Source organism: Semicossyphus pulcher, unplaced genomic scaffold (genome assembly GCF_022749685.1).
Source record: "Semicossyphus pulcher isolate SPU_LCO1_2020_fin unplaced genomic scaffold, fSemPul1.0.p SCAF_52, whole genome shotgun sequence".
In the NCBI taxonomy this organism is placed as follows: Eukaryota; Metazoa; Chordata; class Actinopteri; order Labriformes; family Labridae; genus Semicossyphus; species Semicossyphus pulcher.
In genome coordinates this window covers 305,001-324,093 of record NW_027211729.1, presented here as the reverse complement: position 1 = coordinate 324,093, position 19,093 = coordinate 305,001, and the positions used below count along the sequence as shown (strand labels likewise).

Below are 19,093 nucleotides of genomic sequence, written 5' to 3'. Positions count from 1 at the left end.
GTTCCCATATTTAGGCAGCGCGGAGGGCCAGAGTGCGCGTGACGTGCGGGAATAAATCCGGTCTGTTTTATCACGTGTCATATGTGATCCACCTGCAGGCCACTGCAAAGGTAAATACACCAAGGACTCTAATACTGTGAACTAATACAGTTACTCATGTAATAATGTTGACTTTACCTTTTACTCCACATCCAGGAGTTAACTTTGTACATACAAAACACACCTGGAGTTTATTGAATATGTTTTCTGATAAATTAAAGTGCAGTTAAAATGACACACCGTTTATGGAACAGCTGAAACATGAATCTTGTAGATCTAAATGAAAATTTAAATGTTTAGTGTTATAATTGTTTGTTTTCACTCGTTTTGATGTCGTGTCATTAATGTAGATGATGACTAAGATAGTTACAGTTTTATATGAAATAGTTCAAAATGAGCTCCAACAGATAATTCCTGCTTTTATTCATGAGGAACATATATCTAATGATAATTGAATAATAAAAAATATATATATAATAATATATAATAACAGGACATTTTTTCCACTTGTAATACTTTAATAACTCTCTTACTGAAGTCATAAATACAAATACAGTGTTATTGGTACTTTTACTGCAGTAATGGATCTAAACACTTCATCACTGCATGTAAAATGTCATGAAACTATCATGTAAAATATCTGTATCATGCATATCTGTATCATGTATAATATCTGTATCATGTAAAATATCTGTAACATGTATAATATCTGTATCATGTAAAATATCTGTATCATGTATATCTGTATCATGCATATCTGTATCATGTATAATATCTGTATCATGTAAAATATCTGCATCATGCATAATATCTGTATCATGTATATCTGTATCATGTATAATATCTGTATCATGTATATCCGTATCATGTAAAGTATCTGTATCATGTATATCTGTATCATGTATATCCGTATCATGTAAAGTATCTGTATCATGCATAATATCTGTATCATGTATATCTGTATCATGCATAATATCTGTATCATGTATATCCGTATCATGTATAATATCTGTATCATGTATATCTGTATCATGTAAAATATCTGTATCATGCATATCTGTATCATATATATCTGTATCATGTATATCTGTATCATGTAAAATATCAATATCCTTATGATATCAGTATCATGTATACATGTAATATCCGTGCTTCACTGAACCTCAGAGAACTACTTATGAATTATATATATATATGTATATTATTCATAACTTGTGTTTTTATAATCTGGGCAGTGTTGTGTTTCAGTTTTAGAAAAGGACTCATAGAGACGAGTGAGTGTGAGACAGTTGACTGAAAACTTTATTGATATAAACTCTGTTACAGTGATGATGTACAGCTGTGAGTAAGCAGAAGCAGACAGACAGGTCTATATCTGATTATCGAGTTATTGATCAGGAGCAGTGACAGGGTTAACGACATCAGTTACTCATCCCTGATGAGGTTCTTTATTAACTCTGTGAACAAACTGAGAGGTTAATTTAGGTCCTTTTAATCTGCTGAGAAATAATCTGAACAGGAAGTACAAACATCATGTGATCATCAGACAGAGAAGGAAGCGTTAGCCGTTAACATTAGCACAGATATAAGTGAACACTGAGCACCAAATACAGTCAATAAGATGTTAAATATATGGCTTCATCATCTTTACACAAACAGGTCTAATAATCTGCTGCTGACGTCTGAAAACACTGAAAACATTAAAAAAGCCCAGACTTTATAAAAATAACCTTTTTTAACCTGATTTGTTCTGACGCAAAATTCCAAATCTAAACTTTCAAACACTTTAATTCATCGTGTATCAGAGTTTAACTAAATATCACGACTTTATCACAAACATGGAGTCTCTTTAAACGTGTTCATAAAGCAGAACATCGTCTGCATAGAGAGTGTGCATAGATTCTCTGCATAGGAAACAACAGTACAGTTCTAACATGAAGGCAGCTGGACATGCAGCAAGTACAAAAGAAGAAGCAAAGAGATACATATATATAAAACTAATTGATCATATTTATTAATAAGGCGTACATGTATGACAGGTGTGATAATAACCAGGAGTGCTCTGAGCGTCCTCACTGCTCCTGTCCGTCCTCTCTCAGCTCAGATGGCAGGAACTTGTACTGCTGCTGCCGGATCATCGCCAGCTTCTTCCTTGCCTCGTCCAGCTCCCTCTCCTTCCTCAGCATCTCCTCCTGAGCCGCGATGATCTGAAACACACACACACCGTTACACACACCGTCACACACACTCTCACATACACACCGTTACACACACCGTCACACACACACCGTCACACACACACCATCACACACACACCATGCTTCCTGTGCAACAGCCCGAAATGTTTAAAAATTAACCAAAACACGATGAACGGAGTGACAGTGAACGCCTCCTTCCAGACTGTTTATCACGATACATCTTTCCTCTGTAGTTAATGTGTTTCTGTAAAGTATGCTCCTGGGTCCTAAATGTGCTCTATGAATAAACAGACTTCTTGTTGTTTTCTGTGTTGTTGCTTTAGCAACAGCTGGCTGTCTGACATCACCTCTGTGTTTCTGTTGGTGTGAATGTAAACAGGAATAATCCTTAAAAGTCTGATGCTCTCAGGGGAGCAAACTCTTATAGATGTGAGTGTAGCAGACATTAGGCTAACGTTAGCGCCTGTGTCCTGCTCCAGGTTAACATGTCTTCAGCCTCACTCCTTACCTGAGATAATCATGGTAATAATCATCAAGCACCTGTCACAGGTGTGTTAGCCTCATCCTAAAGGCTTTATTCCTTAAAAAAAACAGGAGACTGAAATCTGACCTGTGTTTGTCCCAAAAACTTTTTATTAATTCTTTTTTATAATATCTTTACTTACTTTAGCAGGTATGTGTAAGGTGTTTATACAGTATGTGAGCTTCGAGCTGTGTTCGAGCTCTGTGACTCACCTGAGCGATGCCTCCCACCATCTTGCTCTTGACCACCACGGCCTGGTCGTCCTGAGCGTCGAACGCTGCTTTCTGAGCCGCTTTCACCAGGTTATCAGATGCTCTTTTCACCGCGTTACCTGCAGCCTAAACACACACACACACACACAGAGAAAGGTCAGAGGGTACGTTTATTTTTCACCATGGATTAAACATGCTTCTAAAAGTCTTTCTGTATTTTTCCCTGATTAAAGCAAAAGCTCAGAGTGGTCTGTGACTTAATGTTTAAACATGCGTGAAGTTTCTTCTCATGTCTGACACATGAACTGATTTAAACGTGATTTTAACTCAAACATGAAGACAACATGATGAAAACTGTGATCTCTAACATGCAGCCTGATTCTCTCTGAGACCTACACACACTCCTCGAGCTAAATCTCCTCTAGAGGAAAAATCCTCACTGTTTTTTCTGCTCATCAGGATCTCTGTAAAAGGACACGAGCTGCAGAGTGATGACGAGTGTGATGAAGACATACAGAAACAAACGTGTCTGATTGGACGGCTGGACTCAACACATGTTTTCTCCTTTTGTGGCTGAAAGCGGACGCTCAGTTCATCCTCCATGTTTATATCTCACAGAGAGTTACAGAGAGTCTGGTCCTGATGTTCAACACAACACTGTGCAGCTTTCTGCATCAGCTGCACACACTATACACACTCTGAGCACACTCTGAACACACACTGAACACACACTGAACACACACTGAACACACTCTGAACACACTCTGAACACACACTGAACACACTCTGAACACACTCTGAACACACACTGAACACACACTGAACACACTCTGAACACACACTGAACACACACTGAACACACTCTGAACACACACTGAACACACTCTGAACACACTCTGAACACACTGAACACACTCTGAACACACACTGAACACACACTGAACACACTCTGAACACACAATGAACACACTCTGAACACACAATGAACACACACTGAACACACTCTGAACACACTCTGAACACACTCTGAACACACACTGAACACACTCTGAACGCACAATGAACACACTCTGAACACACACTGAACACACACTGAACACACTCTGAACACACTCTGAACACACACTGAACACACACTGAACACACACTGAACACACGATGAACACACTCTGAACACACACTGAACACACTGAACACACTCTGAACACACACTGAACACACACTGAACACACACTGAACGCACACTGAACACACACTGAACACACTCTGAACACACTCTGAACACACACTGAACACAAACTGAACACACTCTGAACACACAATGAACACACTATGAACACACTCTGAACACACTCTGAACGCACACTGAACGCACACTGAACACGCTCTGAACACACACTGAACACACACTGAACACACACTGAACACAAACTGAACACACTCTGAACACACTCTGAACACACACTGAACACACACTGAACACACACTGAACACACTAGGATAATGTGCACTCTTTGAGCTGTTGAAGGTGAGGAGGATAATGTGCACTCTTTGAGCTGTTTAAGGTGAGGAGGATAATGTGCACACTCTCTGAGCTGTTTAAGGTGAGGAGGATAATGTGCACTCTCTGAGCTGTTTAAGGTGAGGAGGATAATGTGCACACTCTCTGAGCTGTTCAAGGTGAGGAGGATAATGTGCACTCTCTGAGCTGTTTAAGGTGAGGAGGATAATGTGCACTCTTTGAGCTGTTGAAGGTGAGGAGGATAATGTGCACTCTCTGAGCTGTTTAAGGTGAGGAGGATAATGTGCACTCTTTGAGCTGTTGAAGGTGAGGAGGATAATGTGCACTCTTTGAGCTGTTGAAGGTGAGGAGGATAATGTGCACTCTTTGAGCTGTTTAAGGTGAGGAGGATAATGTGCACACTCTCTGAGCTGTTTAAGGTGAGGAGGATAATGTGCACTCTCTGAGCTGTTTAAGGTGAGGAGGATAATGTGCACAGTCTCTGAGCTGTTTAAGGTGAGGAGGATAATGTGCACACTCTCTGAGCTGTTCAAGGTGAGGAGGATAATGTGCACTCTCTGAGCTGTTCAAGGTGAGGAGGATAATGTGCACTCTTTGAGCTGTTTAAGGTGAGGAGGATAATGTGCACAGTCTCTGAGCTGTTTCAGGTGAGGAGGATAATGTGCACTCTCTGAGCTGTTTAAGGTGAGGAGGATAATGTGCACACTCTCTGAGCTGTTTAAGGTGAGGAGGATAATGTGCACAGTCTCTGAGCTGTTTAAGGTGAGGAGGATAATGTGCACACTCTCTGCTGGTGTGTATTGTAATGTATCATAGAGTGAAGCGAGCACATTATCAGAGACTGAAGCTAATGTATCATAGAGTGAAACGAGCAGGTGTAATGGTCGCTGGGCTCTAGTGTTTCCTCTGAGGATTGTTTCCAGCCCGGGATGTGGGGGAATTAGCGGAGCAGCAGCTGCAGGCCCAGAAGAGCAGCAGATAAGCTGCTGCTGATTGGATCAGAGAACCTGAGCTGGTCTGGAAGCCTGATGTGCTCACTGCCTCAAACATAGTCTGACACATAGTCTGAGTGCTGGACGGCTCACAGGGGGAAACTGCAGCAGTGTGTTAGAGTGTGTTAGTGTGTGTAACAGTGTGTTAGCGTTTGTTAGAGCATCTGACACACAAAGGTCACTGCAGACCTACAGAGCTGCTTACAGAGAAAAACTAAACACAGTTTAAAGGTTTGAAAGAAACCGACAGATACAGGTACATGTTTACACGTCATGCGTTCACCTGCAGGGAGGTAATATTATATTATTATATATAATATTATAGACTGTGTGGATTGCATTATGGGAAATGTAGGATGAGATTTTAATGGATCTTGGCTTTAGGAACGGTCTGTATCTTAATACTTAATAAAAGTGCAGCAGTGAATAAATCTGTGTATCTCTGTAAACCAGCTCTGAGCAGCATGAACAGGTAACTGTTAGCTGTGCTAATTATAGAGTTCAGTGATGCAGCAGCTGTGCAGATCATAGAGAGCTCACCTGTAACTCTAAACAGACTGCAGAGTATTAATAGACTGTGACATAGTGTGTGTGTGTGTGTGTACACGTGTGTGTGTGCTGTCTAAAAGGCTCAGCTGTTACAGGATGACTGATGTGATTGTTTGTCTGCAGCTCTCACACATACAGTGTGTATATAGTGTGTGTATTAATGTGTGTTACCTGCAGTCTCTTCATGGTCTGGGAGTCCTGGTCGGCTTTCACCTTGCAGGCGACCAGCAGCTGGGCGGTCGACGCTGCGACCTGTTTGGCGGAGGAAATGAGTTTCTCCTCGCTGGCGTGTCCCTGCACTGCCGAGTTGGCTGCCTCACACAGGTTGTTGGTTGCCGCAGCAACCATGCGAGCCTGACAGGTCAGAGGTCATGATGGTGAGAAGTTTTAATAACAGCAGAAGCAGATAAATTAAACCCCTGTTAGAAGCAGACTTACAGCTGAGATGAGCCCCTGAGACCACTGACCATCATCCACCGCGTTGGCCGGGATCGCCCCCACCTGAAAACATAGATGCAGACAGGTTCATTATTTAAAATCATTCATAGCCTTCACAAAAATTAAAAAAACAGAAGGAAACGTAAGATCAGGCTGCTAGTTCAGTCATAGAGCAAACGGTCACAATCTGAGGTCAGGGTTTTTCTGTTTGGTTCAACGTGAAACTGAAGTAAAGAACACTGAGGATGTAGTGGAAAAGAGAGATAAGGACATATAATGAAAGTACAACTACAAAATGTGTAATAAAGTTGTAGGATCAGTCCATCGAGCTTCAACTGAAACCTTGATGACATTTCTCCTGTAAGCTCTTTTAAAAACACTCTGCAGGCTTCTTCAGGCCCCGAGACCCGCCCCGACGTGCGACCCGCTCCGACGTGCGACCCGCTCCGACGTGCAGCTTTAATCCTGCTTGTGTTTCTCGTGTCCTCTCACAGTAACAGTCCTCCACAAATCACCGAACAGCTCCAGCTTCAGTTTTGGGTTGGAACATTTGTTTGGACGAGATAACTAGAATAAATATATATTCAGTGCAGAGTTATGCAGTATATCACACCTTCTTCATGTTCTCTCTGGGCTGAAGCTGAATAAGCTCGCTTTGTTCGGTCTGTTTGTCTGAGAGATGGTTTTCATGAACTCTGAAACGTTACAGCTGTGAGCCTGAACTCTCAGGTGAAACCTCTGTGCCTGAACACCTGTTGGATCGAGAACATGACTGAATGAATCACATGACATTACTGAAACATGTGTTCATGGTGTTCATGTGTCTTTTGGTGCAGGTAGATCTGAAGCACAGGTTCTTCAGCAGGTTCTGATGTTGTATGCACCATGTTTAGAGGTCAGTATTTATCACTGAGAGTTTGAGGCTGCCTGCAGAGTGCAAAACACATTCAGCATCCAGGCTGCAGTGTGATGACTGACAAGTCTGTTCATGACAACCTGATCTGAACTGATGGATGGATGGTTCCACAGACAGACAGATAAACTGACAGGCAGGTGTTCCTCATCCGTACCTTCCCCTGAGCCACCAGCTCCCTCTGAGCGGCTGAAGCAGCTTTCACCAGAGCGCTGGTTGCTGCTGCAATCGACTTCGCTGCCTCCAGAATCTGCTCTTCAAAGTTCAGCGTCTCGTCGGCCTCCTGAGAGAGAGACAGAGAGAAAGACAGACAGAGACAGAGACAGACAGTAAATACAGCGAGTCATAGAGCCGAGAGGGTCTGAAGAGCGAGAGAGTAAACGGGATGTAAACAGGGTTAGAGAGCATCATGTGATCAGAGGACCTGGTGTGGGCCTCATCCCGCTCAACAGATTAAAGTCGTTGTTACAGCAGTATTTTACAGTGTGATCAGCCTTCTGTGTGTGTGTGTGTGTGTGCTCAGTGTGTGACTGTGTGTGTCTGTGTGTGTGTGACCCTGTGAGATGGATGTACATGTTTAATGCTGACAGGTTGAAGTCTGTGGTGTTTCCTGGTGTGATCAGGCTGCAGCTCTCTGTGTGACCCTGTGCTGGGTTAACAGGCTCTGTGTGTGTGTGTGTGTGTGTGTGTGTGTGTGTGTGTGTGTGTGTACAAGTGTGTGTGTGTGTGTGTGTGTGTGCGTGTGTGTGTGTGTGTGTGTGTGTGTGTGTGTGTACAAGTGTGTGTGTCTGTGTGCGTGTGTGTCTGTGTGTGTCTGTGTGCGTGTGTGTATGTGTGTGTGTGTGTGTGTGTGTGTGTGTGTGTGTGTGTGTGTGTGTGTGTCTCTGTGTGTGTGTGTCTGTGTGTGTGTGTCTGTGTGTGTGTAAGTCCTGTGACCTTGGGTTTGGTTCTGGGTCTCAGCTGCTCCAGTTTCTTGGCAGCTGCTTCAATAGCTGCAGCCGCTCCCAGCAGCTCGTTCTCTGCGATGACAGTCGGGTCCTCAGGATCCACCCACTCTGTGCCTGCAAACACACAATGAGTACACAATACACACACACACACACACACACACACACACACACACACACACACACACAGTGAACTGGAGCTGCAGGTGACTGAGGAGCCATGTGTGTTGAAAGTGTCACACTCTGAGTTCACACTCGTTCAGCCTCTTTGTTGTTGTTTCACCATAAATTAAACATGTTATTATGAGGTCAAAGGTCACAGGGGACCCGTGTTCTCCTGAAGTGTGGAGCTGCTCCTGCTGACTCACTGCTATCACCTGCAGGGTCTGGACTTTATAATATATTTGTTTATAACCTGAATCATGTTGGGACGTCTCTAACGTCTGCGTGTGATGTTTAACTATAAGCCATATGAACTGGATGTTGGAGCTAGCTACCTAGCCTATCCGCCTGATGCTACGTCCCCTGTTTCTGTGTTCCGATTGGTTGAAGCGTCCTGTGACAGTTTGGTCTGCACATGCTGTAAAACGACCTGTTCCAGACTAAATAAAGGTGATCACAGATCATCAGATCATCTTGAACTTTGATATTTGAGGCTGTTTGGAGGATTGTGATTGGACGGGAGAATTTGATGCTGGATGTGGATCCTCTAACATCCTGTTGAACCGTGATCCCTAACATCCATCACAGTCTGATCCATCTCAGCTCTCAGCTTGTCTCCGGCTGCATGAGGAGCTGCAGCTCAGGCCGGCAGCAGATTCAGTGTCAGCTGAGGCTTTTAAAGTGCAGCACAGGGACGTTAATATAAACTCTGAGGATGACTGACGATGCATTCATGGAACCTCCTCCTCCTGACTGTAATCTGTCCTGACTAAGGGGGGGTCCCAGGACAGAGTGAGAGAAACTGAACCCTCAGATAGGATCTGCACTAATCCTCCCTCACATTACTGTCAGGCCTGATGTTCATTAAGAGCTCTGAGGAGAGCAGAGGAGCTATTTCAGACTCCAACAGTCTGTGTGACACTCAGAGAACTTCAGGAGGTTAAAAAAGGACTATAGTCATTATTACTTTATTATTGATTATTATTAGTGATTATTAAGAGCTCTGAGGAGAGCAGAGGAACAGTGTGACACCATCACTCGGAGAACTGTAAGAGGGTAGAATAGAACTATTGTATTTATATTGTATTTTCAATCTTCTTTGCTGTCGTACATTGGAAAGATCTCTGTAAAACAGTTTGGTGATGTTGGTGTTGTTCCTCTGCCGCTGCGTGCAGACACTCCTGGCGGACTCTGACTCCATTAATTGTAAATACAGACATGAGGAGACCCTGAGGAATGTTTCTGTTGTTAAAGGTCAAAGGTCACTTTACCTTTCATGGCCTCAGCAGCCTGGATGAGCTCAGTGACGGACCCTGCCACCCTCTTCGAGTAATTGGCCAGCTGCTGCTTCAGATCATGAGTGGGCTTCTGGATGATCTGAGAGGGAGGAAGAGACACAACATTTGTCTATTACTCTATTACTAATGCATTACATGTCCAGGCCTGTGCTTAGCTACGGCTAAGGAAGCTAACAGAACAGTATCATATTCAGCACCCTTATATTCACACACCTGCTGCACCTGCATCATCCGGGCCCAAAGTAAGACTCAGGGTGCAAACAGGTTTTATGAAGTCTGTAATTATACAGAGGGTTTTATTCAGGGCGTTGCATCAAACCAATTGGAGGATCGCCTCACATTCAATATTATATTATGGTATCCTTGAGGTTTATATATAGTGCACCATTATTGTGTGTGTAAGAGAGATGTGTATCTCAGACTGTTTATATTTGAGGACATTTGGGGTCTCCTGGGGAGCAGAGCAGGGGCAGCAGGGAGTATGCAATCACAGCTCAGACAGCTGAGACAATAAATTTAAGTGAGAAAAGGCTGGACTAACTTGTAAATGTGCTCACTTTAAGGTCAAACTGTAGCTGCTATCAGCTGACGGATGATACTGTGAGCACCAGAAGAGTCTGCTGAACGTGTTGATGTGGTTTTCATATCTGAAATGTTTAAAATGTGAACACAGGAGCAGATTCAAAAAGTGCTTCCAGGTCGTGTGCTCGAGAAATGTTTTGGTCTCATTTAACATTAGAGCAGATGGACAGCTGGTCGGCACTACTGTTGCTTTGAGGCTCTCTGTGTTTAAACTGTAAATCTGTTTTACTTCAGAATCATATGAGAGCCGACAGAGAAGATTCCCTACAGTTTGAGGCTAAAATTATGTGTGTGGAGTGAAAACTGTGGACTGAGGAGCAAAATGTTAGAAAGAGTTTAGATATTTTTATGCTGTTCTCCACTCTAGTGATAACATCACCCACTCTGCTCTGTCCCGGAACATTCCGCGATGACATCATCACTCTGTCCCGGAACATTCCGCCCAACACACACTCAGTATAAATGTGAAACAGGCTGAAAGTTTAACATAACGTCACGTTATCAGAACGCCTCTTTAGGCCAGTCGAGTCCTGAGTCCTGAGACCTGTTTAAACTTTGAATCATCTCCCCCCCACCCCTGTTTTCTGAAGCTAATCCAAAAATAATAATAATAACAACAACAACAATATAAATGATGATAAAAAGTATGATGATAATAACAAAATAATGATAATAAATGCAGAGCTCAGCCTGCCTGTAACTTCAAACACAGATCATTCTCAGTTTGTGTCTCATCATTTATAAACACTCTTAACTGCAGATTTTCAAATTTAAGTTACCTGACTGTTGATCAGTTCTCACACTGACCATCAGAACGTTACACTGGAACACATGGACAACTACAAAGAGCTAAAATATATTTACATTTAGACTAAATGATGTCAGTTAACTTTAATCTAACAGATGGAGGTGTGTGTTCTCAGTCCTCAGTGTGTCCTAGGTGGACTCTCACTATATTCAGGTTGAAGTGGTGTGTGTGACAGGTGCAGAGAATTAACAGGCTCAATTCAGAGAGAGAGAGAGAGAGAGAGAGAGAGAGAGAGAGAGAGAGAGAGAGAGAGAGAGAGAGAGAGAGAGAGAGGTGATGTCAATGCACAGGAACACATGTACAGGTCCATCACACGCATACACATACACGCACACACACATGTTCTGACTACGAACTGTAACTGCTCAGACTACACCACACACACACCTGCATGCATTACCTCAGTCTACTGTGTTGATCAGAGGTAAACCTGTTTCATTAAAGAGTGTTATTCTGTTCAGCCACCAGAGGGCAGCACACTCACATCTGCACCACAGACTGTATACAGTATGTAGATGTGGCCTCAGGGTCTGAAAAGTGAAGCTAATACAGAAGTGTCTTTAACCTGCATTCTCTCTAATGTCCAGCAGTGGCGATGCCACTAGTTTTAATAGAAGTGGGATTGTATAGAAGTCTATGAGAAAAGGAACCTACTTCTCTCTTGGTATGTTCCCTCAGTAAACATGTTCCTAATGATGAGCTTCATCTGAGAGTTAACCTTCATTTCTATTTCTATTTTTTATTGAACCAGATTTGTCCCATTGAGATCATCAATCTCTTTTACAAGGGAGACCTGGCCAAGCACAGCAGCAACAAGGTTTCAACAATTAAAACGTATCAGCATAAAAGCACATAGACTTACTGACATTACAAATAATTAAAACATTTACACACAGACAGCCTGGACTCGATAGATTTTACCATTCTTTTAAACTCATTTAGTGGGACTGTGTTTTGCAGTTTAAGTTCAGTTTGTAGATTGTTCCATGCAATCGCAGCAGAGAATCTAAAGGCTCTCTTTCCCAATTCGGTTCTGACTTTGGGAACAACAAAATGTAAAAATAGGGCTGTCAAAGTTGACGCGCACATTCCCTTTAAAGCCACGAATTATTTTAACGCGCGATTAACGCACGCGCGTTCCATTACTATGACCCTCCGCCCGCCCTGTAGTTTGCAATGTTGTGGATAGCACGCCGTAACAAATCTCCGTGAGCCGAAATGGATAAAGAAAATGGTCTTTTGAATGTTCAGCCTGAAAGCCCTGCTCGGTGGTTCTTTGAACAAGACAAAAGTTGTTGTTTTTTACTGTCCATGTGAACCGAGTTACCACCGGAAGTGTTTCTGCTACATACTTTTTTGCCGCGGCGCCGCCGCTGCTTCAGATTTCTGTGCGATTAAACGACTACGCTCCAAATGAACGGTCGATCGCCCGCTCTCCTTGTTGAGGAAGAGCACTGAAACAGTGACAGGAGTCACAGGACACCAGGACGCTCTCTGTCCGCACATGCAGTTCTGTAACGCAATGTAAACACTGTGTATCTCCGTATGTACCTAATGCAAATGCATTGATTGTCGCTGTTTAAAAAGCTTATAAAAGGTGATGTCATTCGGTAACGACCGATCGTTTTGATCGCTATGTCATTAATAACGTCCCTCGTGCACACGCGGCTCAAGTGCTGTGAGAACTGAATTGCGAGAGAAAATATTGAAATTTTGTGACTTCATGAAACAGACTGCTGATGAAGACAGTCAACACAACAGACTATTGGCGGAAATCCCGGGGGGGACAGGGGGGACATGTCCCCCCCAACCTGAGGGAAAATATGATTTGTCCCCCCCAATATCTCTGTAGACATACCTATGTTATTTCAGTGATATTAATGATACACAATGAAAGTTATTGTGTTGATTATAGACATTTAATAGCGCGTATTCATGTTTCAAAAGTTTCGGACACCCCCACCCTTTGCCTCACAATGGTTCGGTCCACTCCCTCCCGTCACTGTCAGCCAACAGTGAGCAGAGCAGTTGGAGCCGGCAAATTCAGTACGTGTGCGTGAATCTCAGACAGAGCCTGTAGTTGGTGGCTGGCCTCAGTAAGTGTTTCAAACAAACACATGTTAGTCCTTCCTTTACTTCTAGCACTCGATATTAGGGTTGGGTTCCAAACCGACCGGTATCTATCGGACCCAATCACAAACAAATATTTCGGTGTCTCATTTCAGTGCCACTTCTATGTAATCCTAAAGCTGTCGATCGAAATATTTGCTTTACGGTGCTCAGAAACGGACGTTCATTAGACTTCAAAAACATATAATAAAAACTGTGATGCAGACTTGCAACGCTGAGAGGGGGAGAGTACGAGTACAGGGGGAGGGAGAGGGGGAGGGAGCAGGTGATCACGGACTGAAGTGATGACGTAATATAAAACTTAGCTTGATCATGAAGCCTGATGCTCCTCTAAAGTTCTGAGTGAAATATATGAACGACACAGTTACAGACAGACAGAAAGATCCGCGTGATTAATACAGATCCACTTTGTGAAACGTCTGTGTCCTCCCCGCGATTCGTTATTATAAACTATGACCACCTGATCGCAGGTTACAGCTCCTGCTCTGTCATTCACGGCTTGTGGAGATACGTAGTTACACTTAACAGTAACTGTGTGCGGACATACGGACATACGGACAGATGGCTATCTTATTGAGCCAGGTACAGAGCATGACACACACACACACACACACACAGATCTGTGTTACGTCTGCTCCTCTCCAAACATCTGTGGTTAAAGGGAAAAGTGTATTTGCTGAGCTGTCATGTTATGGCTATTGGCCCATCTTCTACTGTAAATATCCTACATGCTGTGTGTGTGTGTGTGTGTGTGTGTGTGTGTGACAATATTCAATAAAGTTCATAAGAAAGACTAAAATGGAAATTATAGCTACATTTAACGTATTACGACGTCTATGCTCGGCCTCTCTGTGTTACAGCACTAGTTTTGATGTCCCCCTCAGAAACTGCTCTTGAGAAAATTTCATGTAAATGTCCCCCCCAAATTTGATATCAGATTCTCGCCCCTGCAGCAGACAGAGAGACAGACAGAGAGAGGGGGCGGGGCCAGCAGCTGTGCAGAGAGCAGAGGTGCAGGTGTGTTGGGGGACTGAAGCAAAGCAAAGAGATCAGATTAAAGTAGTTTGTGAATTAAAACGTGAATTAAGAGAGAGAACAATCAAACTGTGGAAGGAAGAAATCAGCATCTAGAAAGAGTTTAATCCAGACTGAGTAAGTCTGCATGTGATGTGCTTCTCACAGGAATCACTGATATATGCGATGATCGCCATGTTCTGCTTTCAGCACATGTTTTGAGCGTGCAGAACCTTTGAGGTTATTCTGTAGAATATTCTGGACAGTATTTCTCATTGTTTCTGAATGTCGCAGTAATAATAAACATACATTAGCATAAAGGAAGCATATTTGTCCATTCCCATGTTGATAAGAGGATTAAAAAATATCTCTTTAAGGTACATTTACAACAGGTAAAAAATGTGCGATTAATTTGCGATTAATCACGAGTTAACTATGGACAACCATGCGATTAATCGCGATTAAATATTTTAATTGAGTGACAGCCCTAGTAAAAAGTTCTGAGAGTGGAGAAAATAATTTCCATCATTACGATTTAAAGGAGAAGATACACCGGTGTGAGAGAAGAGCTACAGACCAGTGTCATTCTGCAGACACCAGGTGTGCTGTAAACATGTGATCATGTGATCATCAGGCTGATTGGATCGCTCTGTTATAAACACCGTGCACACACAGATTCAGGGATGTAAAACTACCAAAGACCACACACACACACACACACACACACACACACACACACACACACACACACACACACACACACACACACACAAACACAAACACTCTGTCCAGGATCTCACTCATGTTAACCTGCAGCAGTGCAGTAATCTGAAGCATTAAACCAGTGCAGCCTCACACCTGTGCAGGTAGGTCATGTGACGTACTCACCGGCTTGCACCAACACCAGTGAGCATCAAGTTTAAAGGAGCAGAGACAGAACGAGGAGGAGGAGGAGGAGGAGGAGGAGGAGGAGAGATTATTAAACACGAGACATAAAGCAGAGAGGAGGATGAGCTGCTCCTCTCCATCACACGTTATGGACCTCTGTGATGAGCTGACAGGTGTACAGGTGTGTGTGTGAGTGTGTGCAGATGATGAAGTCTTACCACCAGCACGTGCTCCAGCAGGCCCAGGTATCCTGCAGCACACTCGTTTCCGTACCTGAGAGCTCTCATCTGCACCTCCTGGCTGACCTCAGGGTGGTACGCTGCCTCCTGACAGGTGAACACACAAACACGCTCTTATTGTGAAAGGCAGATGGATTTTTATTAGATGGATATCAAAGACATGAAGAAACACTTGATAGCTGATTCAAAGGTATTATAATATAAAAGATAAATAATGACGTTTGTAGAAACACAGGGGAGATTATAAATCAGAACTGCGACCTGCAGGAGATTAATGACCATCGTTACATCCAGGTAAAGAGTTTCACTGACACACACCTGAACTCTTCTGAAGAGTCTTTCAGATCTGAAGGTGTTTAAGTTTCTCTGGTTCATTGAGTGTTTTATCTCAGGGAAGTGAAGTATTAACTCTAAACTTATTTATTAAGAAAGCATCATGACTTCCTGTTCACCTGCAGGAGTGAATCATGTTTGTAAGCCTTTCAGACCTCAGCATACATCCAGGTTAAATCTAAAGTGATGTCTCTCCTCGCATGCTCACCTTGCAGGAGTGCAGCATGTCAGCGATGGCCCTCCTGCTCAGGTTGGCCGTGGCGATGATGTCCTCCTGACGACACGAGTTCCCAGCAGCCACTGCTTTGGCAGTTGCCATGGTGATGCCTTTGGTCATGCGGATGAACTCCTCAGGTGTGGTGGTCTTTGGAGGAGGTTCAGAGCTGCTGAACACCTGAAACAGGAGACTGACAGTCAGATACCTGAGAGAGTTTAAATGCAGCCTCTTCACAGAGCAGCTACATGACATTCAGCCAACACGTTAAGATTTTAACACATTAAAGTAACAATCTGTAAGTCTCTCTCTCTCTCTGAATGAGGTAACACATGGTGACTGAGCCTACGGCCCGCTGATGAAAGCCTTGGCATCTGCAGTATATAGTATTATTATGGGCTGGGTGTCTGTGGCGGCGCCCAGTTAGTGACGCGTTTTCCATCAGCCAGCAGTGGTTGGTCTGCCAGAGAGGGTAGGCGGAGCTAAGCGGCTGCTTTTCCGCTCTCTGCAAGTGTTGCGAGTAAACAGTAATCTACTATGGCTGAACAAACAAAGAAAAGATGGATGACTACAGATACAACTTCAACAAGAAGTGGAAATCCAAAGAAGAAGAAACAAACTCGACGCTCAGATGAAGCAAACAGTCTGAAAAGGAAAGCGACCGTCAGCCAGGAACATCAAGAGTTACACCGTGACAAAGGGAGACAGCCGGAGACGGCTGGTTAAAGTGGGAAGTGTGCTCCTGTAATTACAGATTGTTGCCAGTCGGTGGTGCTCAAGAGCACGAAAGTGAACTATTTGAGATTATATCTTTAACATCACATCACAAATATATTCATATATAATAAACACATTAAGGACACATGAGTGTGGAGGTAACACACAGCCAGCTCCTGTCTGATGTGCTCGATCGTGGCCTCCAGAGCTCGGGTTCCCTTCGTGGCCTCGTCCTCCACAGCCTTCACCGTCTTCAGGAGAGACGTCACGTTGGTCACCATCACCTGACGTAGGTAGAGCAGCACATGGAGACAGATTACAAACTACACCTGATAAGCAGGTGCAGGGAGAGTCAGAGTCTCTGTGGATCCTCACAGGTAGATATAAGTGTGTGTTACCTTGGCAGAGTTCTTGAGCTGCAGCATGCTGGGGTCATCGTGAGGTTTCCCTGCCGCAGCCTTCGTGCTGCTGATCAGGTTCCCCAGAGCTTTGGCCACGTCCTTCACTGCATTGATCAGAACCACCTGCAGACAGAAGCAGCGCTCTGAAGCTCAGTGTGTCAGCAGTTTGCTGCTGTTCAGGTCCAAAGTGATGACGTCTGAACAGGTGTGTTACAATGTGTTCACTGTTGTTTGATTTGTCTTTGAAAAATGACAAAATGGTGAACAAATCTATTTTTACTTTGTTACTTCTTTATGAACATACCTGTTGGCTCACCACAAAACTCAAACACCTGATTAAAAAAACTGTTCCTGAACTGTGCCCTCATTGGCTGATCTGTGGTGATGTCACTCTGTACCTTCAGATGGGGGTACGTTTCAGTGTAAATATGACATCTGAAGTTCTGTGGGTTGGTTTAGTTGCTTCTTTGAACATGACATCTGTCAACAGCAGGACAAACACACCCACATGCACCATGGCTCCTGTGGCTCCTGCAGGGGTTACCTGAGTCTCTGGGTCCTCAGATCCCAGACTGGCAGCTCCCAGTTTAACCACATCAGCCAGTTTGGTGATGGTGCAGACGGAGGACTGAGCAGCCTGGGCCAGTTTCTCCTGACTCGCTCCAGCTCCAGAGACCAGCAGCTTCGTGTCCTCCACCAGAGCTTTGGCCGTCTTCAGGATGAGCTCCCTAAAACACACAGGAAGTCACGTGTTATATCTCTACAGACATAAGCTCGGAACACAGGACGGTTGTTCATTCAGCAGGTATCATAGAGACGCTCATGCTGGATTAAAACATGTCTCTCTGCAGTGATCTGTACCTGTGGTCGGCGAAGGTCTCTGCGTTCTCTCTGTTCAGGGTCCCGGCTGTAGCGAACATGATGGTGGTGTCGAGGTCGGCGATGATGCCGGACACGGCGCTGGCAGCCGTGATGCAGGCCTGGGTACCACGGTTACCGGCCTGCAGGGACGCCAACACATGAGACACCTGCAGAGAGGAGAGAGGAGGGGAAGTTACTCTGCACGTCAAATAAGTTTCTACATCTCTAAACCTCAGAGTCAGCCTCTCACACAGCCTGACATGTAACATCAGGTAGGCCCATACATTTCTGGTCAGATACCATCATTTCTTTTAACCCAATAACATGTATGTTTTTATTGCACTGCTATTGAAGGGTCACTCAAAATCTGAAGTTCAAATCCTGCTCGGCACTTGCTCCCTTATTTCTGAGTGTCTCTGTACTACAGCTGTGTGATCAATACCCAAAACATGACTGAAAAAAGCAGTAAACACTGGTTGTAAAGGGACCGTCTCTGAGACTTTCCTGTCTGATTAAAGTATTAAAAAGTAAAAGTATTAGTGTGTTAACCTTCTCGGAGACTTTGCGTGCGCTCTCGATCAGCTCCTTCTTGGTGAACGAGTCGTTGGGGCTGCACTGCAGAGCTCCAGCTTTGGTCACCAGCCCGGTGCAGCTGAATCCCAGCTCACCCACCTGCTTCTTAATGTGGGAGCCGATCTGAACACATATAGAAATACATTAACATCTGTTTAAGACACAGAGGCTGTGATGTGTGAGCATGACGAGGAAGGACTGATGTTCCTCACCTCCTCGTTCTCTGCTGTCACCGCTGCATATTTCGCCTCATCAGCCAGATTTCCAAACTCGTTGGTGAGCTGGTTCGCTAATCCTCCGAGGTCGTCAGGGTTCGTGTTCGACTTGGTCACCTGAAGAGAGAACATTTACATATGAGGACACCTGTCAGGTTTTTAATAGGTTGGTCTTTAAAGGGGCAGCATCTGTAGATGATTTCATTGTTGATTATTTTTTTGAAACATGTTGATTCAGTTTACTGTCAGAGAGGAGGAAGGTCACATGACCTTCTGCACGATTTTAACCCTCCAGCTACTTCAGCTAGGCGTCTCACCATCTCCT

At 44.0% G+C, this 19,093-nt stretch overlaps 1 protein-coding gene across 3 annotated transcripts in view; it reads right to left on the bottom strand.

The window, feature by feature from the left end:
- Positions 1 to 1,314: 1,314 nt before the first annotated feature.
- Positions 1,315 to 19,093, bottom strand: part of tln1 (talin 1) — a 70,315-nt gene continuing 52,536 nt past the window's right edge. For all 3 annotated transcript variants that reach the window (XM_069682193.1, XM_069682194.1, XM_069682192.1), the window contains exons 42-57: positions 19,086 to 19,093; positions 18,766 to 18,885; positions 18,530 to 18,676; positions 17,981 to 18,147; positions 17,664 to 17,847; positions 17,117 to 17,242; positions 16,886 to 17,002; positions 15,996 to 16,181; positions 15,434 to 15,541; positions 9,767 to 9,872; positions 8,323 to 8,447; positions 7,544 to 7,669; positions 6,474 to 6,536; positions 6,207 to 6,389; positions 2,973 to 3,098; positions 1,315 to 2,246 (exon numbers count right to left, since the gene is read on the bottom strand). The exon at positions 19,086 to 19,093 is cut by the window's right edge and continues 241 nt beyond it. In XM_069682193.1, coding sequence (XP_069538294.1) covers positions 2,112 to 2,246; positions 2,973 to 3,098; positions 6,207 to 6,389; positions 6,474 to 6,536; positions 7,544 to 7,669; positions 8,323 to 8,447; positions 9,767 to 9,872; positions 15,434 to 15,541; positions 15,996 to 16,181; positions 16,886 to 17,002; positions 17,117 to 17,242; positions 17,664 to 17,847; positions 17,981 to 18,147; positions 18,530 to 18,676; positions 18,766 to 18,885; positions 19,086 to 19,093 — 2,027 coding nt within the window. In that variant the 3' untranslated portion in view covers positions 1,315 to 2,111. The remainder of the gene's footprint in view (positions 2,247 to 2,972; positions 3,099 to 6,206; positions 6,390 to 6,473; positions 6,537 to 7,543; positions 7,670 to 8,322; positions 8,448 to 9,766; positions 9,873 to 15,433; positions 15,542 to 15,995; positions 16,182 to 16,885; positions 17,003 to 17,116; positions 17,243 to 17,663; positions 17,848 to 17,980; positions 18,148 to 18,529; positions 18,677 to 18,765; positions 18,886 to 19,085) is intronic.